A 27,064-nucleotide genomic window follows, 5' to 3' on the forward strand; every position below is an offset into this window, starting at 1 on the left:
AGAGGATTATCTACCTCGACAGAGTCACTTTCTGCATAGAGAGCTCCACAAAAAGCTGGTCAACCACCCAATGGTCCATTGTACAATCAATGTAGAAACTTAAAGATCTTTTGGGATCCATTAGATGGAGCATCTTCTATTTTGAGGGGTAAGGCGAGACAAAGAATGCCAGGAGAGTGATAGAATGCACAACGTGGTAAGGAGTCATAACTCACACCCTTGCCATGCACTGCTTATGACCTCACATATTATATCACTCATGACATATTCTAGCACATCAATACGACATATGAAATGACATCACTGATGACAATACTGTTCATAGTAAACTGTAAATGGTGAATTTCAGTGTTTATTATTTAAAATGTTATGTTTTAACTGACATTTTCACATAACAAGAACCTCACTTCAATAAAAAAAAAAATATATATATATATATATGCAAAAAAATAAGGAGAGAACTCTGGGTAGTTCTCAAGTTTTGGTGGAAAGCAGCTCCTGTTAGAGCACTCTCAACTCCAGCGACACTCTAAATCTGCTCACCTCAAATGTCTGTTTTTCTATCAAAGTTTTTAAGCATAGGATTAGCACAGTGCTATCCACGCCGAGATAGAAATGGACAAAGTCTTTTGCTATTTATACAGCAAAGTCTTTAAGCATAGGACTAGTACAGTGCTGTCCTTGCCGAGCTGTAAAATAACAAAAGCCATTTATCATTCCAGGGTGAGCAGATTTAGAGTGTCGCTGGTGTTGAGAGTGCTCTAACAGGAGCTGCTTTCCACCAAAACTTGAGAACTACCCAGAGTTCTCTCCTTCTTTTTTGCATAATGTATGCGTCACTCTATGCCTGAAAGGGTTTTGTTTTGACTTAATACTGGGTGCTCCCTTGTGTCTGGACAAAGCTATACCTCTCTGAAGAGCTCAAATTAGAGCGAAACACTGTGTCAGGGGTTGTTTTTACTCATTTCAGGTTGGCTTGAGTTGGTATTTTACCAATTCAAAGCTGTAATATTGTGCCTGGAGTGATAAATGGCTTTTGTTATTTTACAGCTCGGCAAGGACAGCACTGTACTAGTCCTATGCTTAAAGACTTTGCTGTATAAATGGCAAAAGACTTTGTCCATTTCTATCTCGGCGTGGATAGCACTGTGCTAATCCTATGCTTAAAAACTTTGATATAAAAACAGACATTTGAGGCGAGCAGATTTAGAGTGTCGCTGGTGTTGAGAGTGCTCTAACAGGAGCTGCTTTCCACCAAAACTTGAGAACTGCCCAGAGTTCTCTCCTTTTTTGCATAATTTATGCGTCACTCTATGCCTGAAAGGGTTTTTTTTGAGATTATATATATATATATATATATATATATATATATAGGCTGGTCTAGATCTTTGCAGTGAGGTAGGAGAGGGAACGTCCTCCACTGCTGCTTCAGCAGATGCGGGTTATGAGCAAGGGAGAGGTGGGCAGAGCACAGGAGTCTGGAGGGATGGAGGAAACTCAGGCAGTGGTTTATGGATGCTGGTCTCTACAACTCCTGTGGATGAGGATCCAGTGGAGTTTCTTCAGGGGAGGGGTGGTGTGGGTATGCCTTGGATGGCTGAGGATGAGTCTGTGGAAATTCCTGCATAGAGGGTGTTGTCATAGTCCACGCGGCTGGGGATGAGGGCTTAAGTGACTGTGTGTCTAGTGGAGACTGTGAGCTATTTGAAGATCATTCCAGGTATGCACAGAATGAGAAAGGAAGCATAGATTCATGGGTCCATTGTAGATCTGATGTGGATCCTCAATGGTGTGAAATATACAAAGACTTGGATGCTTAATATCTCACTAAATACAGAACAGATTTATACAGATCACTAAAACAAGCTTTTTGTACCAAGATTTTGCTTTCTGCAAAATTTGGTGTAATTCCGTTCAGCAGTTTGAGCTGTAGCTGTGTCAAATTTTCCTATGGAAAAATGAATGGGACAAACGTGTTTTGGGACTATCCCCTTTTCTCCGCCACCCGCTTTATGCATCACCCTGAAACTTTCAAGAAAGGAGCTGAGGTGGGAGTACATTTTTTGGGAAAGGCTCATAAGGCTTCATCAAATGACGCCAACGTTATTAGGAAAACAGAAAATGCCTTTCCTATGGAAACTTGGTCCTAAGTATAACTACTTAGTGGCAACTGTCACTGGGAAATTTATACCATGTAAAATAATAATTATGACATCTCAAACACATTTTTTGTGAGAACACAAAGCATGGTAGAGTGGAGAGTCATAGTTAATGTAGTGTGGCTACCGACTTAAATAAACTGTAAAGGGAGGTGCAGGAGTTCTAATAATTTGAAGGTGTTGCATACATTTTAAAATAAAGGTATGAAAATAATTTCAGAAGTTAAATTTTGTATGTACTTTAACTTTTGTTTGTTGCTAAAGAATAAATGAAGTTATATGAATTTAAAGATGGTGGATAAATTATAAATGTAAGGTACAAATACCACTGAAGAATTTCTCCATGTTTGTGTATTTTAAGTTTGGTTTGTATAGAAAGAATACCTAAACTTTCCTAAGTATAACAGGTTTAACTTTTAGTTTTTCCCCAGAATTTTTAATTTTTAATTAAAAAAAAATGAAATCATCGAGTTTACTGTCATCGATTGTAGTGCCATTAAGCGGACTGCATGGGGAGAAAATTACAAAAAACAATTTGATGGACAGAATGTAGATCAATGTCTTACATTCACCCCAGTACAAGGATCTGGGCCTAAATCCATCGTTTTTTGCACTCCACACCACCCTGGGTCAGATAATGGCTTTATGCAAATCAGCTCTGACCCTGTGCCCCATGGGAACAGTCCAGTCCGAACTACAACAGCCATATCTTTCCCAGACCGGAATCAAGCATCCGAGGACCGGACCGGTTTCGAGGTAACACCTCTCATCAAAGCAGACTGCGGCACAGCAGAGTGGATGAGTGTCATAAGGCATACTATGGTAGAGTATAGTATAATGGAGTAAAGTGAAATGGGGTTCAGTGGAGTGGCCTACAGTGGAACAGCATACATTGGAGTGGTGTAGACTGCAATGGCATATTGTAGAGTATTGTGCCATGAAGTGTGGTAAAGTGGGGTGGCATAGAGTGGAATAGCATAGAGAGGAGTGGTGTAGAGTGGAGTGGCATAAAGTAGGATAGCATACAGTGGAGTGGCAGTGAGTGCAGTGTAGTTGAGTGCAGTAGCGTACAGTGAAGCAGTGCAGAGTGAAATGGTGTACAGTGGAGCAGAGTGGAGTGAGGTACAGTGCCGTGGTATACAGTACAAAAGCATAGATTGTAGTGGCATAGAGTGGAGTTGCATTAAATGGAATAGCGTATAGTGGAGTGTCGTAAAGGGGAGCCTCCTAGAGTGTAGTGGCGCAGAATGTAGTAACAGAGTGGAATAGTGTGGAGTGGCGTACAGTGGAACCATGTAGAGAGGAGTCGTGAGAGTGAAGTCTATACTGTGTGTTAGAACCAGTGTCTCTAGTTGGCTGGGGTATGCACCCTAGTCAAAGTAGGGACCACCGCTTCCGACAGGGTAGCTTGGCGCAGAGCAGGAAGGCGTAACTTAAGAGGCAATGTGTAAAGTAGTTGTGCAGCACAACCCCAACAGTGACACAGTAACAACACTCACAAAAGGACACTACACCAATGAATCATAAAAATAAAAATATCTTTATCTATATTTCAGGTAAGGTCAACAATAAAAAAAAACATTCCACAGGAATCAGGAGTTCTTAATTGTCAGGTTTGTTATAAGGAAAACAGTCATCAATTCTGGTAGTCTTTTAAGGGAACGCTAGTCCTGAAATTGCCAGTTCAATCTGAGGTGGTGGTGAGAGTCCCATAGGACAATGAATTGTGGGCTTAGATTACTGAGGACTCTAAATGTGGGCGTGTCCCTAGTGTGCAGGGCCTCTCACGCTGCTGGTCTGGGTCTAGATTGCACGTATTGGGCCCCGACTGTGCTGCCAGCAGAAAGTTCTGTGTCCCCCACGCACCCCGCTGCACGTTACCAGTTAGGGATCTCCTTAACTGAAGGCAGAACCCCATTGTGCAGAAATGTGGGGGGATTATGTCCCTCAACTTCCTGATCAAGTTAGTGTATTTCCGAGTACCACAGTGCCCCTACAGGGGGGTGCCAGCCGTGATTGACACTGGGGAAAAGGAAGAGATTTCCGCAGTCAAAGACGTGCCCCTGGTCTTCCTGCTACCGCCCACACGGACTCAAGTTCTGAAATTCAAGTACTGTGGTCCCCAGCCCGTACCCCTCCCGGTGGCACGGCAGGCAGGGCCACAGCGCATGCGTTAAGGGGTTACCTGGGATCCAAGCGAAGCAGGCACCATCCTGGAGTTCCTCTCCACCCTGGGGCTTTCGGTTCTGATTGGCTCGGCAGCCGAGGAGCGGGAAAGCCCTTTCCGGTCTCAGCTTGACCTCGGGCTGGGACGAGCCCCCATTGCCGGGCAACGCTCCACCCCAGTCACCAATCCCAGCGCGGCCCCTCTCTGACTCAGGTGGGCTCTGCACAGGCTTCCCGAGACTCCCAGGCCGTTACTGTGATTTCGTTGGGGTCTTAAAAGCGGTCCTGGTGTGCTTGACGAGCTCTTAAATTGAGTTTGGCGGCTCTGGCCAGAGGCAGTGATGTGCCTGATGTTCCCAGGTAGTGCAGACACTCACGCTCAGCGCCACGGGGTGATGTGAATAAGGCATACAGTCCTCCTTTGCAACAGTGCTTCAGTCCTTGCGCAGCGCTTCTCAGCGTAAGCCTGTCCCCGGGCGGCTGCAGCGATTTCCCAGGCACAGAGCGCCCCTTCAACATACATGGGGTTCAGACCCCACATGCTCCGTAATGTAGGTGAGCCTTTGGGCTAGTCCTGTTCCCACAGCAAGGGCAGGAGTGGGGCTAAGTGTAGTTGTGTACACCCAGCATGCACACACCGTCCTGATAGTTTAGAGCAGAGGTCTTCAAATTTTTGATGCCGAGACCCCCTAGTAAAACCTTTTTAGGCGTAAGGACCCCCTTCCGACAAAAGTTTCTAGAAACTGGTACTCTTCATCATCAACTTTTGACAACCATAAATGCGCCTGTTAGACCTCATCACATCCCTCCATCATTCATCCACCCACACTTTCACACATCCATCCATCCACCCTTTCATCCTTCCATCCATACATACATCCTTGATCCATCCACCCTTTCATCCTTCCATCCATCCATACATCCATCCTTTACCCATCCACCCTTCCTTCCATCCACCCATCATTTATCCACCCACCTTTTCACACATCCATCCATCATTCATCCATGCAAACTTTTATCCATTCATCCATCCATCCACCCTTTCATCTTCCCATCCTTCAACCACCCACCCTTTCGTCCTCCCATCCATACATCCATCCTTCACCTATCCACCCTTTCATCCATCCATCCACCCACCCTTTCATCCATCCATCTACCCATCATTCATCCCCCACCTTTTCACACATCCATCCACCCATATTCATCCATCCACCATTTCATTCATCCATCCTTCATCTGTCCACCCTTTCATTCTTCCATCCATACATCTATCCTTCACCAATCTATCCTTCATCCATCCACCCTTTCATCCTTCCATCCATACATCCATCATTCATCCACCCACCTTTTCACACATCCATCCATCCTAGGGGGGGGGGGGGGGGGGAGGATCAGTATCTTTCTGCATTGTCTTCCTTCTTCTTTCCCACTCATGGGAGGGCATCTCTGTGCCTCCCTGCTGTGGGCGGGGGACGTGTCTCGGGACCCACAGCTCCAGGTGCGCAACATCCATTGAACTCAAAGGGCTACACTACAGCCACTCCCCCAGCCCCCCCCACTCCCCAGCTCCCCCCAGCTCGTGTATGTGATTCCGGCTGTAACAGCTTCAGGGACACACACACAGTCACACCCAAGTACTTGACAGGTCTTTAAAAGACCTTTTACTTGTTAATGAGGCGTTGATGTTTTAGACACCTCTGTGTGAATTAGGCCTCCGCCGTGAGCCCCCTCCGCCCAATGCCAGGAACTGCACTCTGCAGAATCTGCGACCCCCTTCCCAGGACTCCACGACCCCCCTGGGGGTCGCGCCCCACAGATTGAAGACCGCTGGTTTAGAGTGTTCTTTTGGGCCCCAGAAACCAGGAAACCCGTCAATCTTCTTATTCGAGACACTCCGGAGATGTCTTGGTGTTATATCCAGTTCTCCCTAGCAGGACAGGATCAGCAGGCAGTAGGGCAGCTCAGCAAGCAGGGGCAGCATTTCCTGGGAGCAGTCAGCCTCCACACAAGTGGAAATCCTCCTGGTGCAGCAGTCCTCACTCCAGCAGAGATTCCTCGTAGTCCAGCAGTGTAACAAAGATGTGAGGCCAGGACCCTCCCTTATATACCCTACAGTCTAGTTACTAGAAGGTAGCAGAAGTCTCTGGAAGGGGCTTGGGGCAGGGGCTTCTGGAAGAGTCCAGGGAGTTCTGGGATGTTCCCTGCCTTCCCTGACCTTGCTATCACAGTGACTAAAGACAGGGCAGTTAAGGCTACAGTGGGCAGCCAGTCACAGCCCATTCAAAGAGAGAAGGTGTGAATCACCACTCCCACCTCCCAACCCAGGCAGCTATCAGTGTGTAGATAGAAGGGGGGAGTCTGCAGTGTCCAGACTGAGTGTAGGCAGGAAAATGTCCACTTTCTAAAAGTGGGATTTCTAAAGTAGTAGGGCCCAAACCCCATATATAATTGGAAAGGATTCCCCGCCCCGGTTCCAACAAGACCAAACATGACATTCTTATTAGGTCCCAGTCAGAAATTATACCATTAGTGGGGGGTCCCCAATGTTCCCGTAGCAGAGGCCTGTGGCATGTATTCAGTAAAAACTGTATGCATTGTTTCAGATTTAATCCTTAGGCACCCCTGATGGACTGTATACATTCTGCATTCTTGCAATTATTTCATTGGACTTGGGATCTAGATCATTCATTTTAGACCCAGGTAAATCACATCAATAGACTTATCTATTGTGTATACATGTGTTGCATAGTAGGAGTTGAACTTGTATATATTTTTCTAATTGTTTTATTTCCTTTGGTGAATTATACATTTATAAAATCCGGTATCTATTTATATATTAGCTATATTGATGATGGATCATAACAGGTTCTATACATATATGCTCTTTAGGATTCCTCACCACAGAGGTTTGCTGTTTTTCCTGACCCAGTCGTACATCTCGATTGGGCACTCCCAAGTTAATGACAGGTAAATATCTATCTCTTTTAGTAGTTGCCTCCTTCTTATGTCTTATTTAATATAAGCACTAAAGGACTTCTCTTGTATTCCGGTCTGTGTTCAGTTATAGATACATCAAGCTCTCTAGCACCAGTTGCTCACTTCCTGGAGGCTCTTACATTTTACCTCCTTTGGTAAGCATTGTATCTTTTAAAAAAAATACACAGATTCTCACTTTGGTTTACACTCTTTTCTCATATTTCTTATCACATTGCACATGCTGATTCTTTATCTCTTTCTGTTCACTTTCTCTTATCTGTGCACCACAGATACATTCTTGTACCCTATTGGGGTCTTACCTTGGTTCTTTATTCCGTTTGCGGCCTTTTTTGTTATTTTTTGCACCGCCTACATGTATTATTTCACAGTTAATCTTTTTAAATGTAAAACGTTATTGCTTTTTGGAACACCCCTAAAGGTTTGTACTGTGCACTATGCCTTATATGTGATAGACTCAGTGTACTGTAGTATATGTACTATGGCATGTTATATGGTATGCTTATTGTTTTTTACATATACAGAAATTCAAGTGTTTCTCCTGAAGAAGGTGGGGGATACGCCGAAACACACAGAGATTGTCATCCATATCTACCCAGATTTAGTGACCCTTGTATTACTTTATTATTTGTTGTCCTATGTTTTATGAAGATTGATGAAACAATTGACTTTTATCTATGATCAAACTGTGTTTGGTTTGGTAACTGGTGTTTTAATGTTCGTTTTAAAATCAAGATATATACATATATGGAAAAAAATAAAATGACATTTTTAACTGTGTTTTGTTAGTACACTGAGTTTCTGTCTTTCAACCTGAATGCGTGAAACCTGATTCCAGACAGGAGTTAAGTTGCCTAGGAATTGTTATTATTTAAAGGTATGCCAGTGTCACAATGCTTTAGGGGCGAGCACCTGCACCTGAGCTCTGTTTCGAAGTGGTGAGGTGCCCAGAGTCCTACGTCCAACAAAAAGGTATGATAAAAATGGTAGGTACAAGGGAAAAAATGTGGGGGAAGACCACCCTAAGGCTGACAGGTCCAACACGTGTCCCCCCCAGCTGAAAGTGGGGAGAACTACCCAACCTCTAGGGAGTTCTCATCACTAAGGCGAAAAACCTAGAGAGACCGTCTGCATTGGTGTGGTCTGTGTTCCACCCTTAAGTCCATCCCCAGTAGAGAAAAGACCATCTCAACCATTTGGGATTTTCACCCCTCATTTGCATAAGCCATCTGAGGGGCCGGTGGCCAGTTTGAATCAGGAAGTGGGAGCCAAACAGGTATGGCTTCAGCTCCTTCACAGCCCAGACAACCGCAAAGGCTTCTGTCTCTATAGCACTCCACAGCTGTTCCCGGGGGAGTAACCTCCTGGAGATAAAATCCTGGAGATGGTCCAGGCCCTCCTCATTGAGTTACAAAAGAACCACCCCTATGCCATGCTCTGAGACGTCCGTTTGGACAATGAACTCTTTGGAGAAGTCAGGGTTCACAGCAACTCTTAGCCGACCTGAAACCCCTCCCCACTCAAATGGATCCTGTGCTACAGGATAGTGACCATCCTTGTTGTCAGCTACCACAGCTGGGTGGAATGCATCGGGAATTATTTGCTCTGGTGACATAGTCATGCTGGCACCTGTGTCCCTCAGGGCCTCCACCCCCTGACCATTGATGGTGACCCACTGCCTATACTTGGTAGCATTTGAGGGCACATGGACCTTAGGAACCATCTCACTGTCTCCCAGGGACACTAGGACAAACCCTGCCCCCTCACTCCCATTATCTAGGGACACCTCCTCCCCAAGCGCTACACTAGCCACCCCGGGGTTTTTACCTCCAGTGGGAGGTGGTGTTTTCTTGCAACACTTGGTATCCCCCTTGTAGTGTCCAATCTCACCACACTCATTGCACCGGACAATTCTGGGCTGCTGTCAGAATAAGTGGGCTTTTGGTGGCCAGATTGGGGCAGGGACCCAGACCCTTTCCCTTGTGAATTGTTTTGGGGGCGTTTGGAGAACTTTTTTTATCTCCCCCTCTTTCTTCTGGTGGGATCCCTGACCACCCCTTTGGGAGTCCCCCAGATCACTTGTTGGACACCCTGGTACTGACCCAGGTGCCTTCCTCCTCCGCAAGCTTCCTAGGATGTCAACTTGCAGTCAACCAGGTGTTGGCGCAGCTCTGGAAAACTTTTCTCTAGAAGGTGCTCTCTTAAGAACAAGTGATACAACCCTTCATAGTCATGCACAATTCTGCCCCGCACCCAGCACTCCAAAGCTTTACTGGCATAGTCCAGGAAATCTACCCAGTTCTGTGTGGGAAGTTTGTGGCTATTCCTAAACCTCTGCCTATACCTCTCAGGTGTAAGACCGAACCTTTTGAGCAATGCTGCTTTCATGACAGAATAGTTGGTCTGGTCTTTCTTTTCTAGGTAAAGGAGTGTGTCCCTAACTCCTGGAGGTATGTACTTGTAAGAACCACTCCCTAGTAACTCTCTGGGACCCCATGGGCTTAGGGACACCTCATAGGCTGCTAACCACTTGTCAATATTATCCCACACCGTAAAAGTGGCCATCACATCTTTAGGCATAAAGACCTTGGACTCACGTGAAGCTTCAGTAAGTAGGTATGCTGCCATCATTCTTGTTGCTGTTGGTCCCTACTTGTAGGGCTCGAATTTCCAGCTCCTTCAGTCTGAGCTCATGGGCAAGTTTCCTCTCCTCCCTGGCCCACCTTTCTTTCTCACGCTCCCTTTCCAACTTGACAAGCTCCAATTTAAACTGTCTCTCCTGTCCTCCAATTCCTTTGAGGACAGGGTCCTTACTGACACACTACTGCCTGCCCTGGAAGGTACCCTTGTACCTAACATTTTCCACCAAGTGCAGTAGGTCAAGATCTCCTGCGGTGTCGTGCTCTGATCCCTGCTGGTCCCCTTCTCCTTCTGGGTAGGCAGTTACCCATGCTCTCAATGCTTTCTGCAGCTCTGCCTTCTTGGCGTTTCTCTTGAAGGGCACCCTTTTCTCCTCGCAGAATTCTTTGAGCTGCACCACCGTGTAAGCTTCCAGGTTGGTCAGCTCAAGTTCCATCTTGCTAGGTAGGACGCTTGTGGAGAAAACCAATGGGACTTGGCAAATTGGCTGCTCTTTTTCAAAGTCCTGTCAGAGAGAATTTAAAAAATAAAAATGCCAATTGGAGAGGGTAGACAAAAAGGTTTCAGTGGAGTCAGGTGTAGGGTTGCAGTTTCACTGAGTCACTGTGTGGTGTTACACAAACACAAGTCCTAATCCCACCGCTTGATCACCAATGTTAGAACCGGGATCTCTAGTTGGCAGGGGTATGCACCCTAGTCCAAGTAGGGACCACCGCTTCCGACGGGGTATCTTGGCGCAGAGCAGGAAGGCGTAACTTAAGAGGCAATGTGTAAAGTATTTGTGCAACACACCCCAACAGTGACACAGTAACAACACTCACAAAAGGACACTACACCAATGAATCATAAAAATATATTTATCTATATTTCAGGTAAGGTCAACCATAAAAAAAACATTACACAGGAATCATGAGTTCTTAATTGTCAGGTTTGTTGTAAGGAAAACAGTCATTAATTCCAGTAGTCTTAAGGGGACGCTACTCCTGAAATTGCCAGTTCAATCTGAGGTGGTGGTGAGAGTCCCGTGGGAGAATGAATTGTGGGCTTATAGTACTGAGGTCTCTCAATGTAGGCATGTCCCTAGTGTGCAGGGCCTCTCACGCTACTGGTCTGGGTCTAGATTGCACGTATTGGGCCCAGACTGTGCTGCCAGCTGAAAGTTCCATGTTGCCCACACGCCCTGCTGCACGTTACCAGTTAGGGATCTCTTTAACTAAGTACAGAACCCCGTTGTGTAAAAATGTGGGTGGAATATGTCCCTCAATCTCCTGATCGAGTTAGTAAACTTTCGAGTACCGCTGTGCCCCTACAGTGGGGTGCGGGCCGTGATTGACACTGGGGAAGAGGAAGAAGAAGAGAGTTCTGCGGTCATAGAAGTGACTCTGGTGTTTCCGATACCGCCCACACGGACTCAAGTCCTGCAATTCAAGTACTGTGGTCACCAGCCCATAATCCACCCGGCAACTTGGCAGGCAGGGCCTCAGGGCACATGTTAAGGGGTTACCTGGGATCCAGGCGAAGTGGGCACCGTCCTGGAGTTCCTCTTAGCCCTGGGGCTTTCGGTCCCAATTGAGTTCGGGGAGCCAAGGAGCAGGGAAGCCCTTTCCGGTCTCAGCACCGCCTTCGCGCTGGTACGAGCCCCCGTTGCCAGGCAACGCTCCACACTCATCACTAATCCCAGTGCGGCCCCTCTCTGATGTCAGAGGGGCTGTGCACAGGCTTCTCAAGACTCCCGGGCTGTGACAGGGATTTTGGGGGGAGTCTTAAAAGTGGTCCTGGTGTGCTTTTTCGCCCAGGCTGTGGCAGTGACTTCAGGAGCTCTTCAATGGAGTTTGCCACCATGGGCACGCAGCAGTGATGGGCACAATGTTCCCGATGTTCCAAGGGAGTGAAGACACTCACGCTCAGCGCCACAGGGTGATGTGAATACGGCACACCGTCCTCCTTTGCAACAGCACTTCAGTCCTTGCGCATCTCTTCTCAGCGCAAGCCTGTCCCGGGTGGCTGCAGTGCAGACCCCACATGCTCCGTGAGGTAGCTGAGCCTTTGGGTTAGTCCTGTTCCCATAGCAAGGGCAGGAGTGGGGCTAGGTGTAGTTGTGTACACCCAGCATGCACACACTGTCCTGATAGTTTAGAGTGTTCTTTTGGGCCCCAGAAACCAGGAAACCCGTCAGTCTTCTTATTGGAGATACTCTGGAGATGTCTTAGTGTTATTTCCAGTTCTCCCTAGCAGGGCAGGATCAGCAGGTAGTAGGGCAGCTCAGCAAGCAGGGGCAGCAGTTCCTTTGGGCAGTCAGCCTCAACATAAGTGGCAATCCTCCTGGTGCAGCAATCCTCACTCCAGCAGAGATTCCTCGTAGTCCAGCAGTGTAACAAAGATGTGAGGCCAGGATCCTCCCTTATATACCCTACAGTCTAGTTACTAGAAGGTGGCAGAAGTCTCTGGAAGGGGCTGGAGGCAGGGGCTTCTGGAAGAATCGAGGGAGTTCTGGGATGTTCCCTGACTTGGCTATCACAGTGACAAAAGACAGGGCAGTTAAGGCTACAGTGGGCAGCCTGTCACAGCCCATTCAAGGGGAGAAGGTGTGAATCACCACTCCCACCTCCCAACACAGGCAGCTATCAGTGTGTAGATGGAAGGGGGGAGTCTGCAGTGTCCATACTGAGTGTAGGCAGGAAAATGTCCACTTTCTAAAAGTGGGATTTCTAAAGTAGTAGTGCCCATATATCATTGGAAAGGATTCCCCGCCCTGGTTCCAACAAGACCAAACATGACATACTTTTTAGGTCCCAGTCAGAAATTATCCCATAAGGGAGGTCCCCAATGGTAACCTATGGAGGGTTAGGCCTAACTGCGGTAGCAGGGGCCTGTGGCACGTATGCCAGTGTCGCAATGCTTTAGGGGAGAGCACCTGCACCTCAGCACTGTTTAGCAGTGGTGAGGCGCCCAGAGTCCTAAGTCCAACAAAAAGGTACAATAAAAAGGGGAGGCACAAGGGCATAAATGTATGGGAAGACCACCCTAAGGCTGACAGGTCCGACACAGTGGTAAAGCGTAGAGGGGACTAGCATAGACTGGAGTGGCATAGAGTGGATTGGCATAGGGTGCAGTGGCATAGAGTGCAGTGGCACACAGTGGAATACTATACATTAGAGTGGCGCATGGTGCAGTGGTGTACAGTGGAGTGGCCTAGAGTGGAATAGCATAGAGTGGAGTGCAATACTTTGGAGTTGCGTTGAAACCACTCTGCAAACGCGCCTCCTGGTGGCAGTATAAACTGATATTCTTGTGCTGATTGATTTCTTGCCTAGTCTAGAAGCAAACTTTCAAATAGTTACATTACTCTGGACAAGATTTGAGTGATTGTTAGATAATAAGGGATTCCATCATAAGTCGGCGTCAAACAAGAGTTCCAGATATGGAAAAAATGTTCACCCTCGTGATTGCCTGTGTACCTATCTTAAAGATTCTAGATTTTGTATTCCTTGGGCCAACTACCATCACGTGGGAGTTTCTAACATTAGTACTGAGGTCCACTTCTTTCATAAAACTCACAAATAAGATAAAAAGGGCTTGCGAGCCCCTGGCTGTTTTATCCATGAGCATGGCGTTGTCCGCAGGACGGGTAAGGACCAACTTTTTACTTTTGGGCAATATACTCCCCCATCTACCAGAGTTTGTTCAAGTTTATTAATATGCAGGCTGAATAAAAAGGGGGCCATGATGCACCCCCTGCCTAACACAATGCCTAACTGAGGCCATGCAGCTTACGATCCGAACAAATAGGGACAATGTCTATACAACCACATTAACACCTTACTAAAAAACAAAAGTTGAAACTACAAAGGTTTAAATTCAATAATTGAGTTTATTGCCCAGCCACTTGATTGCCAGTACACTTCTTGTACACTTGCAAAAGTATAGCATTTGAATACATTTTGAAAATTAGCCCAGCCAATGCAATGAATCAAAGTACCTATTCAAGCCCATGCATGCACTCTCAGGTACTTCCAGCAGGATCAATAATGGGGAGAGCTCTATCTCCAGGTTCAAAACATCATACAATAAGGCAATCACCGATGCTCAATATCCCAATGTTCTAGGACAGGACCATGTCATGTGAAAGAAATGAGCTAGGATTTGGGGGCATTGAAAGCATGCAGGACTGGTGTGAAGCCCAGCTTTATGGAGCCTCTTTGATAAGAGGTATGAAGTCTGAAGACAGTATGTTTATACTAACTAAAGCAGAGATGAGATAGTGAGAGCCTGGGGGGCCATCAGTGCATCCTGCCAATCTGTGTCCTCTATAGGTCCAAGACACCCTTCTCAGTGGGCTCTAAGGGCCGACAGTGTGTCCAAGGCATTGATGATCAGTGAGCGACAAATCTTAGATATTGCGCCTTTGCGGAGGACAGGGAGGACATAGACCCCCAGTGTGTGATGCAGTTGCAAATATTTATGGAACTGCGTTCCAGACAGGGAGTAAGCACACTGAATGGAGGACATGTGGTTGCTCTTCCACACGTCTCCTAGAAATGTAATGCCGATGGACTCCCACCGAGCAAAGCCATCTAGTGATGCTACCTCTCTCAGCCACATGCCTTGCCATGGGGGGAGGGTGTTGGGAGAGTTTGGACCACCACCCTGTGTGTCTATGGGCTGCCTTTCACCTCTTAAATACCAGCCGGGTCACCTCTGGAATTGTGTTTGGAATTCTGCCTCTGTATAGCATTGCTAGTATTCGGGGGAAACCTAACATGTTGAGCTTTAATCAGTAGGCTGTTTCAGACCATCAGCCACTGAGCCACTCGTTCACAATCAGGAAGGGTAATGTCAGGTAATACAAATAGAGTTTAGTCATGCCTAAGCTGCCATCATAGGGGGCACACTGGCAGGTGCCAAATGCAGTCTTGAGTGGTACCTAGTAAGGCAATTGCAATTGAATCAATCTCTCGAAACCAGTGACAGGGGATTGTGTGAGGGAAACGTTGCAGGATATAGAGGAATAGTGGCAATACCATTTTATACAAAGCCTTTCTCCCCGTGACATTCAATGGGACCACCTGTCACTTCCTGAGATCCTCCCTGATCCTAAGGGTGAGTGGAGCAATGTTAAGGGATCATGTCAGCCCTGGGCCCAAGGCCACCTGGATGCCTAAGTACTGAAAACTAAGACGGTGTACTGGGATAGTAATTTGCCAGTCCACAAAGTCTGGCGAGGGAGCCAATGGGACCAACACTAATTTGGCAGAATTAAATGTTAATCACAAGACTTCCGCGTAAATTTTCTGCAGCTGGAGGCATCGAGGAGCACTAGCAGCGGGATTAGTCAAGTACATGAGAATGTCATCCGCACAGAGAACTATGCTATCCTTGTGTACCACAGCCCATACCCATCCCTGTATCTGCGCATCACAATGTATAAGCCTAGCAAGGGGTACAATGGCTAGCACAAATAGGACGGGGGATAAAGGGCAATCCTGGTAGGTTCCGCATTGCAGGAAAACTCAGCGTACATCACCCCATTAATCTGCACCCTGATCGTCCGGTTGGAGTAAAGAACTTGGACTAGGCCTCGGAATCATGGTCCGAATCATGCCCTTTCTAACACTCATCGGGTACCCCCAGTCCACAGTCCTAAACGTCTTTTCGAAGACTATCTACAAACAGCACTAGCTGGGAGGCAGGGAGCAGTGGTGGATGAGCACCACAAAGATGCCCGCAATAGGCAGTGCCTCGTGCTTCGGGCGGGCATTAAGCCACATTGGTCTGGGTGGATTAGGGCCTGGAAGACACTCCGCAAGCATTAAGTAACCATAAGGGGCAACTTTTTGTGCTGGATGCCGCAACACGGAGGAGTAGCTGGTCATGATGGGAGATCCCGCACGGGAGGATTCGTGCATGAGACACTGAAAGCACATCTGAGCATTGCAACCACCGGAACACCCTGGAAAATTCAGCCTGGTGGACTTTTTCAAAACCCTGATGAGCTAGGAATAGACAATGGAAGCCTAGTAAATGGGTCTCCTGATGCATCAACATGAATGGTTGAAAGTGATGGGTGTAACGCAATTCCGCAGAGCTCTTGCTCCTATCTAAAAGACCATTAACGTTCCATGCCAAAATAGTGTGTGTGGTAATGGCGGTGCATGTATTGCTAGTGTGAACAGAAGTAAAATGGCGTACAGCACCTTGCAGGTAGCTAAATGTGAGGTGTCTTGTGAGGACAGGTGCGTGCAAAAGACCAGCTGGCAATAGGACAATGCCGGTTCAATGTGGCAACCTAAGGAAAGAGGAGGGCATATGCATACAACAACACAAGGTGAAATATGTACCTATCAAAAGAACACCTACCCCCTCAAATCCCCCCACCCCAATCTTCCCCCAAAGAAGCATATGTCCCCCCGAAATGTAAACCCCAACTTAAACTCAACGTATCTTGATTAGGCGTGGAGTGGTGAATACAATGCGGTGCAAGCACCTGCACGCCCGACCTTTTGACCCTCCATTGTAGTTCACAGGTGCAGCCTCCCATGAAGGTCTCTTCACAGGTGGACCATGATAGATTCAGATGGGCAATGGAGTTCAACTGAGCTGATCAGTTATCTGGAGTTGCATATGAATCTCCCCTGGAATGCAAGGGCGATCCCAACCTCTGGAGCCGCACAGAGGACCCCGAGCTTGGGGAGGGTGATAAATCTCTGGTGTTGTGCTGCCTTGGTCAAGAGCGATTACAGACCCTTGTCCAATGTTTGGTCAACCGCAGATCACATGTCAACATTTGTCGAGTGGTGGGAGGTGAGGTGCGAGAAGGGTGGCACAGTTGTTCCTCCTACGTTAGCCATACCTAAGCAGACTCTGGAATTGTATTCATCCTCAAACAGGACTGAGTCGCACTGGGAAAAACATCATAAAGGTTAGCTTGAGATTCCAGAGATTTTCATCAACAGCTTCGTATGATTTGTGGTGGGCCTGGACCTCGTGGTTGTAATACGGAAAAATCTGTATTTTGGTATTTTGATCTTGAAGGTCTGGCCTCATGCAGGATACAGTCACGATCTGAGAAATGAAAGAATCTCGCTGCTATGGGCCTTCAGGTTTAGGGGTGAGTGCCCTGTGATCCACCTCCCCGGCAAACCAGGGGAAGAGTTTGTCAGCAGGCATTCAGTATTTAAGCCATACCTCAAGGAATTCTGCAGGCCGGGAGCGCTCCACATCTTCCCGAAAAACCATAAAATGCAGATTGTTGCTTCTGGAGCGGTTTTCTGCATCCTCAACGTGGTGATGAAGTTTGTTTTTTGCGGGTAAGGAGTTAGGCCACTTTGGCCTTGAGGTCCGCTTTAGTGATACGGCATATGACATTACACAGGTCCTGGCAAAGAAGAGCCACATCAACAAGCACCTCCCCCATTTTCCTCTCAGCTGCGGTTTGGGAAGATTGTAATACTTGGAGGATTTTGTCACGACCACCTTCAGATACCGTACTTTTGTCAATTGTTTCTACCCCGGTGGGGTAGTAAGTTGGTGATGCGTGGTTGGGAGGGTGGTGGGTTCGCAGACTTTCTCCATTGTCTCTAAAGAACCAAGTGGTCCTCATATGAAGAAGCTCATCCTGCTTACCGCGTCCCCACTGTAGCACGAGCAGCCGGGTGGAGGACTGGCCACCAACCCCACTTAGAGCCAGAGTTGCAACAAATGAAGTACTGGGCCACCGGGGGTAAAGGCAGTGCACCACTAGTCTATGTGGGTGGAAGTCAGGCCCGCTCACCACTGCTTGCAGTAGCACAAGCAGCCAGTCGTTGGATTGATCACCTACCTCTACTGAGGATCACAGACGGGCAAGCAGAGGAGCTAAGTGCCAGGGATCCAGATGTTCTTGAGCCCCAAGTGACTCTCGTTCCCTTAGGCACTATGAAGATGGGTGAGGAGCTGAGAGCGAAGTCTCAAGTGACCCTGATCACTAGTACTCCACTCTGCAGCGCCCCCAGAGCCAGAAGGATCAAAATGGTTATAGATGTTTAAGTGTCTTAGGCCCCAGGAAGCATCAATAGGGGGGAAATAAATGGTACATTGCCAGGCACTGCAGCTAAAGGAGAGTGCCTGTGTTGGGAACAGCCTGCAGAAATACACCTAATGAGTGAAGGCTGTGTCTGCAGAAATCAACTTCTGGCCTAAAATGTAGTCGCACTCCTTATACTGGACCAGGCCCCTATGAGTATCCCAGCGCAAGCTGCATGGCCACAGGGAAGGGCCTATATTGTCTCCTTGCTGCTCCTCCCCCACATGGCAGCCCAAGCCTCAAGTGATCTCCCCCAGCAAGTCAGCCCCCAAGTGCCGCCCCCAAGTGTTGGTCAGGGGAACTTGAGACATTCAGAAAAGGTCCCGGCCTGGGTCCTCACCACTTCTATATGAAGCCAGTGAGAATGCGTCTCCAGTTAGTTTCTAAAGCAGGATGCAGGGGGGAACCAGCCTTGATGGGGTGAGGAGACCCCCCACCTCTCTTAGCACTGACAAAGCAGGACAGGCACATGAGCCCCAGCTCCACACGGCACTATCTTGTGTCCGTACTGAATATCATATGCGGTTGCAGCTGCTCACCTAGTAATTTACCTCACCCCGTCCTTCAGTGTTGCAGTGCCCGGCCTCGGCCTGTTCACAGCGACAGAACAGACATGTCAGGCGCAAACTGACAAACTTGTGCCCAGACAGGATCCGCCATTTTGAAGCTCAGACGGACTCCGCTCACTGTCTCTCCAGCTGGCGCCACTCCATGCAGCACTCTTGGCAGATTGATGCTGCAAGGCCTCAGGATGAGCTACCCCCATGAAAATCAGACCGGACACCACGTCGGATGGAGGCAGATGGCAGAGGGGTCAGGAGCACTCAAAGAGTGTGACCGCCATCTTGACGCCACAAGCCATTCCCCGGGGATCTCACTTTTCACTTATCTTATGGCTTGATACGTTTTAGAAAATTTTCAAGAGGTAATGATCAAGTGTGGAGTCCAGCACTGGTTGCTCTCTAGTGTGATAGTTACCTCCATTTCATGCTAAACTAAATAAAGATCAAGAAACAAATGGAAAAGGGACCCAAATTGGACATCCAGAATGCAATTCTTCGCTAAAGTTCCTTATTTATTTCTTACTACATCATATAGTCCAATCAGAATAGTTAGCCTCTTTAATGATCTCATCATAATATTGCAGCAATTTACTTTCTATAGAACAAGACACTTGTTTCAGGTGGTATGATTATATTACCATACTCGTACAACTTAACAGCCCTGTATTGTTATCCTTACTCTGTGTATTTCTTATTGTTTATTTTATGCATTAAAATCTGTTCTATAGATTTACGTGGAAAATGTGGTTTTTGGTAGAGAAAAGTGCGAGCCCTTCCCAAGCAACAGACACAGTTCTTGCCAGGGAGAACCACAAAATTCACAAAATTAACCTGTGCTTAACCCTCTAGTAGCTTGACACAAAAGCAGTCAGGCTGAACTTCGAGGTAACGTGTACAGTATTTATGCAGCATACATACACAAGAAAAATTTGGTGCTAATTTAGAAAAATAGAGTAAAATGTAATAAAATAGTTGACACCAAAACGAGACAAATTCAATCAGAAGCACTGGAGATATGAAGTTTCAAAGACTTAAGATAAGCATAGGACCTAAAATCAGAAGACACCACTCACAGTTATCTGGGCATGACCGGGATGGAGCGCAGGCCAGATATAGGGACTGGGTTAGCCCTGTTGAAAGAGTTACCTTCTAAAGTCCAGCACTAAGAGTCTAGTTCACGGTGAAGGAGGCACTAGCAGAAGGGAGGGTATTGCAGGTAGTTGTTGCTATCTACTTATCTGCTCCTCTACTTATCTTATGCTTCACAATTCACTGGCTGGACCCACCCTGTGAGGTAGCATCCTATGCTACCTCAAGACTCTATTTACTAGGTAGTTAGCATTTTTTCAAATAAACCGTCTTATCAATGGCCCTATAACTGCTGAAGCGCTTAACGGATGCATCCTGAAACTCAAAATTCCTTCATATCACATTCTAATGCAGGATATTTGTATTATTACTGGACGTCCTGTATCTAAAGAATTTGGTACTGCTACCTAAACAGTTTAATAATATATAACATTTTATGGAAATATAGGTCGTTTTGATGCACTAATCCAGTTGAACGGAATTAATTGATTCTGATATACATGTTCATCTCAGTTTCTTTCCAGTGCCTAATTGCAATCTTAACACATAAGGATCACTCATTGAAATTGTTTAACAGCATACTACAAATATGGTCATAAGCCTGCAATGGAAGTCCCAAAAAACAAAACTTACCCCATATTAAAACAATATATCTCAATGGTATGAAATATAGGAGAACCGTGGCCACAGCGAATACTGTTCCAGCAAGAAGAGACAAAAAGGGCATTGTCCAATTAAAAGTGCTGAAAATAAAGAAGGAAAATAAGATTAGATAATAGATGTAAATTATAACAATTAAAAATACATCAACTTAATCCCACACACGAAATTCCTAGAATAGCAGCCGCACTTTAAAACAAGACACATTTAGGTGCTGATATCGGCACTAAACTTTGACTCGGATAACACAGTTTGTAAAAGTGTATGTAGCACGTAAGCATAAATTGTCACTTTAGAATATGATTCACAAAATAATTCACTGACTAAGGGGGTCTATAAATTAGCACTGAAGAAATATCATGCCTGAATAACTAAACTAAACAAGCCTATTATGAGGCGAGGATTGCAAAAGCAGGAAACAGTTCGAGAGAGATCTTCTTGATTGTGAGGAGTTATCGCCCCACCAGCATGTAATATTTCCCAATCAGTCTCCGCAGAATAGTGTGAACAGCTTGCTAGTTTTTTTAATGTAAAGATTTTAAGTATTCAACCAAATCTGTCTGTGGGCTTAAGACCAGTGGAAGACCCTGGGATAAAACCACAAGTCAGGATGACTCCGCTCTCTAAGGAAAAGTTGAACACCTCAGATCCCATTTCTCTGTGGGCTTTGAATGCCGTTAAATCTGGTTCTCTGCAGATCCGTGTCCCCCTAAATTATTGACATCACGGGTTGACATTATTAATCCTGTGGCCAATTTGATTTTAAATACATCATTAAAGATGGCCACAGTTCTCAGGGTGTGGAAGCAGTCTAAAAAGCCTGCAGCAGATCCAGCTATCCCTGCCGACTATAGGTAGATCTCCCTATTGCCTGCCTATCTAAACTTTTAGAGAAACATGTGAATAAATAGCTCTTCAGTCTTAAATAGCGCTTCAATCTAGCCAGTCAGGCTTTAAAGACCAGTATAGTACAGAGACGGCTCTGGTGGAAGCATCTGAATATGTCAGAGGAACTCTGAATGCTAGGGGAGTGGCTGAATTAATCATGCATGACCAATCAGGAGCATTTGATACGGTCCCCACTCGATGCTGCTGGACCATCGTGAGGCCACTGGAGTAACAGGGCAAGCTTTGGACTGGATAACATAATTTCTAGCTAAAAGGAGCCCAAAGTCTGAATTCCTCCATGTTCTGCCAATCCATGTAATACACTGGTGGGAGTTCATCGGGGCTCTGCCCTGAGCTCCAACCTTTTTAATTTATATCTTACCCCTCTGGCTCAACAAGCAGAAGATCTGGGAGCTAAAGTGATCTCCTATGCGGATGATACACAACTGATTTTCTCCTGGCATAAGGGTGCTGAGTTGAAAGGTGGTCAGATTAAAAGTTACCTGGATGCTGTTTTTCACTGGTTAGCTACGGCAAAACTCAAATGTAACAAAGAAAAAATAGAAATTCTATACTTTGGGAAGATTCCATCAGGTTTTTAGCCAACCTTTTGGCCAGACAAAGCTTCTCCCCCAGTGCCCCAGACAGACTCTGTTGAAATCTGTGTATTAAATTTGATAATAGACTGTCAAGTAAAAGTGTTGCTAGGCGGGGTGTGGCTTAGCGGGCCAGCATGGCGGACGCAGACTAGTGTGGCTCCGTCCCGCCCGTCATCTATCCTTCGATATATCCTGTTCCCCTGTACCGCTTGGAGGAGAGGCACTCGGCTCTGCAGGCGGGGTGCGGCTCCGGTGAGATTTGTGGAACTCCTGAGTGCCCACGGACCGAGCTACACATAGCGGCGGCCCCGGCCCTGCTCCGTAGAGTGGCAACCGGGACCTAAATTTTCGCGCTCTCCTAGGCCTGCTGCTTTTGGGAGGCCGCTGGGAGACCACACTGACTGCTGTGCCGGCGCTCCGACGCAGTCATTGACGGATGCCTCGTCCCACCTAAGGAGCACTGACTGGGGGTTGAGGCTCCAGTGTGGGCTGCCGGGGGCTGGAGTGCCCGGACTACAAAGAACAATGCACGCCGGGTTCGGGCCTAGTCCGCGGTGCGGAGGCCGGGACCTCGATTTTCAGGCTCCCTGGGCCCGACGCACAGGAGGCGGCCGCCGGCCCAGAAATAGCAGCTGGCCAGGCACACTGGGGGAGTGACCAGCGGACGTCCCGGAGGGCCCCCAGGAGGTGCCGGGGGTCAGGGCCGGTTGCAGCAGGGACTGGTTCCTGCCCCAGAGGCGGCGTGGGGGCCCGGAGATCGAAGGGCCCGGGGGCAAGCTGGGGGTTCGGGCCCAGCGCCTAGACCAGCCACATAGGTCACCCCTGAAGAGACAGGACTGGTGGGGCTCTTGGGTCATATCGGCCCTCGGTGGCGGCAGTGCTCAGTGGCCGTGAGAGAGCAGGCTGGCCATAGGGACAAGATCTGGTCCTTGGTGGAGGACGACGTGGGAGGCTACAGCTAGCTGGTCAGCTCAAGATACGTATCCATGGCGAGGGGCCTGACTGGGCCGCAGTGATCTTTCAGTTGCCTGCCTTGTCTTGGCCCAGGGGGTCAGATACTCCTGTTTCGGACCGGACTGGTGCGCCTATGTGTGGAAATATAATTGGACTACTTGGCGCAACTGGATCGGTGCCACTTCGACCCCACTGGAGGTCTGGAGGGGCTGTGAAGGCGGCCCCCTGTTGTGATGGTCAGTAACTCGGAGTGGCTGTACTGCCCTGTCAGGGATGGACTGGACGGAGTCCACGTATTCATCCGGGGCCCCGGAGAGGCGAGGGGGAGAGATAGATGGGCGGGACGGCAGGATAGCTGGTGAGTGTCCCAGATTGCCACCCAGGATGACGAGGGGTGGGGGTGGGGGGAGCCACAAAACATGGACCAATTGAAAAATTCACGGAACCAAGTGGTGGGGCCGGAGCAGCTGGGGGCCCCCAGGCCGGGTGGGCGGACAATGCAGCCTGGCTGGCAGCCATAACTCAATCTAGAGATATGTTGGACGCAAAAATTGGGGTGGTAGGAGCGGATGTCACTCTGCTGCGTCAGGACTTGCGCAACGCCGTAGCCCGCCTCACTGAAGCTGAAACTAGACTCTCAGGAGTGGAAGATGACATGGCGACTTTGAAACGCAAGGTTGCCAGCATGGAGATAATCCAGAAGAACCTAGCACTCCGGGCAGAGGATGCGGAAGGGCGGGCTAGGCGGAACAACTTGCGCTTTGTTGGGCTTCCAGAGGGCTGCGAGAAGGGCAACATGGAAAAATTCTTGATTCAGAGGCTGACGAATTGGCTTCCCCCGGACTCCCTGTCGAATTGTTTTGTAATAGAACGGGCCCATAGGGCTCTGGTTCAGAAGCCGACGGGTGGGGCTCGTCCCCGACCTGTCATCGCCAATTTATTGAACTATCATGATCGCGATGTCATCCTACAACAGGCACGGGCGAAAGAGCCGCTTCTATATGATAACCACCAGATCCTCATCTTTCCAGACTACACACGAATGGTGCAACAACAACGGCAGTCATTCATGGCGGCAAAAGCGTGTCTACGAGACCTTAAACTTCCATACGCCTTGCTTTATCCGGCTCGTCTGAGGGTGGTTTCCAATCTCACACTCACTTTTTCGACACTCCGGAAGAGGACTTCCAATGGATGGATGAGACAGTCAAAGTGAGGGTGCATGCCCCGCCGGGCCTGGATTCAGATGCTCCGCGGAGCAAACCACAGACACAAACGGCACGGGGAACGAGGAACAGTGGGAATTGGCACTCCAGGTCCAGAAGGCGCTCCGAGTCAGAAGTGGGGAGGTGGGGGGTCGGGGGTGCCGCGGGTGCCGCTGGATCTCCTGTAGCAGATCCTTGATTTTTGGTCCACTTGGTAAGGGGGAATTGCACATGCCGGACAAATGTCTTGCCACTGATATGACTAGGATATCGGGAGGGTGTACCCCTGACTAAGAACTGGGGCCGAAGATTCTCCGTATATGTGGATGATGTTATTTGTGATGTAGCGGGATGGGGGGATATGTACGGGGCGGGTCATTCCCCTTGGTTGGGACTTTATGGGGAGTGGTAGGTCGATGGGTAGTTTAGGAGGGATCCATTGGTGTGGTCAGGCTCAGGCCCTCTGTTTTGGGCTTGGTCGCCTATACCGCGACAGGTACTTCAGCGTTCTTGAGGTATGGGGTTGGGATCCGGGATTGGGGGGAGGGCCGCGGCTTGTTGTTCTACAGGGGGAGGTAGTTGGAGGTGGGTCACCCGATCATTGGGACCTCTCCTTGCAATGCTTGCATACACCTCAGAGGCCCGGCACCTGGGCAATACATAACATAATACATAACTACCAGATGGCGAGCTCTGGAGTTGGCACAGTGAACCCCGAAGCGACCCTTAAAATCCTAAGCTGGAATGTGAGAGGTTTGTTAGATAAAATTAAGAGGGGTGCGGTGTTACAGCAAGCAAAGAGGGAACACGCTGATATCCTATTGTTACAAGAAACTCATCTATTAGGCAACAAAGCACTTTGCTTGCAGCGATTTGGCTATCAACAGGTCTACCATGCAGGATTTGCTAGAGGGTCCAAGGGGGTGGCCATATTAGTGCACCGCAGACTCTTATGTTCATGCCACTCAATGGGTCGACACACAGGGCAGGTACATTTTTATCAGGGGTAAGATTGGGGAGGAGACCCTGGTACTGGGTAGTATATATGCGCCACCTCCTTTACAGTGGTCTCTAGTCGAGAAACTCTTTGATGTTTGGGCTGACATCCCGGAGACACCAGCGGTAGTGGGAGGAGATTGGAATGATGTTATGAACGGACTGGTGGATCGATGTAGGCCAGAGGGCGGGCGTTGGCCACAGCATCTACCAGATTGGGGGACATGGTCAGAAGTTTTCATTGGATTGACACATGGCGGTACTTCCATGCACTTGGGAGGGAATACACATACTTATCCGCAGTCCACAAATACATCTCCAGGCTAGATTATATCTTTGTCCCACGAGCAGTTATTGGCAGAGTGGGGTCGGCGGCTATTTTGTCGAGGGGACTATCGGACCACTCTCCTGTTAGTATAGAGTTACTGCTCGGCATAAGGCGGCAGCCATTTCGGTGGCGCCTGTCTGCGTGGCATTTGCAACACGAAGACTACCGAAACCATATGGGCGAAGCCATTGCACAATCCTTGGTAGAAAATGTGGGATTGGTCACTACAGCCGAGACAGTGTGGGAAGCCCTGAAGCCCATGCTGCGGGGAGTTGATATTGCTTGGTGCGCGGCGGCGTAAAGAGGACTTAATCCGTGCCGCTGCGGATATCGAAGCTTTAGAACGTCGCTGTAGTGTAGGGGGGAAGTCAAATGGTGGGGTAACTCCTACTGGCACAGCAAAGATACACATCCCTGCTACTAGATGAGGTGCGCCATGCGTGGCTAGCAACACGCAGCAGAATCTGTCAATGGGGGGATAATTCAGGGACGCTGTCGCACCGGCTTTGCCATGGCACGTTCCACGCTCAAACCCTGCCAGGTAACCTTGATGCGGCGGGACACCCGATTGCAGACCCAAAGGTACTAGCAGAAGGTTTTGTGACATATTACGCGACCCAATACGCCCCGAGTGAATGCCTCCCAGCTGATATGGTAGACAAATTTCTGGCGGACCTGCCACTGCATGCGGTAACAGAGGAGGTGCGTGATCACCTGGAGCTCCCTCTGACGGCCGAAGAATTGGGGAAAGCTCTGGGAGACCTCAACACCGGAAAGGCTCCGGGACCCAATGGGTTCCCAAGTGAGTTTTACAAAAAATATCATCTCCAGCTCGGCATGCCTTACAGGGCGGCATTGGAGGAGGCCAGGGAGGGAGGTTGCCTCCCTGAGGACTGAAGACATGCTGAGGTGGTGGTGTTCCAGAAGTCGGGCAGGCCCCCGGAACAGCACGCGTCATACAGGCCTATATCCTTACTAAATGTTGAGGCTAAAATATTAGCTAAGGCACTGGCTAATCGTCCTCTGCCCCACATTGCGGGACTCGTTCACCCAAATCAGACCAGGTTTATGCCCCATAGGGCTACCAGGCATAACATTCGCAGGGCCCACGTAGCAGTGGCGGCAATTCAGGATACTGGAGTACAGGCTGCACTTCTCCTAGCAGACATCTTCAAAGCCTTCCACTCACTGAGCTGGGTCTACCTGTTTGCATTGCTGCCTCGGCTCAATCTGGGGCCTCGATTCTTGTCCAATCTGAAACTTTTGTATACGGATTTGACGGCATCAGTGAGGGTGGCAGGCACAATTTCCCTATCTATTCCCCCTGGCAATGGAGCCGTTGGGGGCATGGGTGCACATGGATCCACAGCTTAGAGGTCTTGAATGGGACACGGGTCCGTCGGATAGAATTGCTCTGTACGCGGACAATGTCCTGTTCTTTCTTACCGACCTCAACAGATCGGGGCCACGTATACTCGAGATAATGCAAATATTCGGTGAAACCTCGGGTCTGTATCTAAACCCTCGGAAATCCACCCAATGGGTGCTCGGAGTGCAAGCCAGGGTGGGAGAATGGGCATCCGCGTTACAGGTGGCGGTTGGGGGTATCAAATACCTAGGAGTATTTATCTCGGAAGTCCCGGCGATCTCCTGGGAGCATAACCTGGTGCCAGTCTGGGATAGGGTTCGGACCAAAATGAAGACATGGTCCCGGATGCCCCTCACCATATATGGTAGATCGGCCATATTTAAAATGGTGGC

The 27,064-nt window shown here is 48.3% G+C and overlaps 1 protein-coding gene across 2 annotated transcripts in view; it reads right to left on the minus strand.

Annotated features, from left to right (window-relative positions):
- Positions 1-27,064, minus strand: part of MCTP2 (multiple C2 and transmembrane domain containing 2) — an 864,328-nt gene that overhangs the window by 40,459 nt on the left and 796,805 nt on the right. For both annotated transcript variants that reach the window (XM_086958087.1, XM_086958088.1), the window contains one exon: positions 20,307-20,416. In XM_086958087.1, coding sequence (XP_086814213.1) covers positions 20,307-20,416 — 110 coding nt within the window. The remainder of the gene's footprint in view (positions 1-20,306; positions 20,417-27,064) is intronic.

The sequence above is a fragment of the Lissotriton vulgaris genome, chromosome 2_1 (genome assembly GCF_964263255.1).
Source record: "Lissotriton vulgaris chromosome 2_1, aLisVul1.2, whole genome shotgun sequence".
In the NCBI taxonomy this organism is placed as follows: Eukaryota; Metazoa; Chordata; class Amphibia; order Caudata; family Salamandridae; genus Lissotriton; species Lissotriton vulgaris.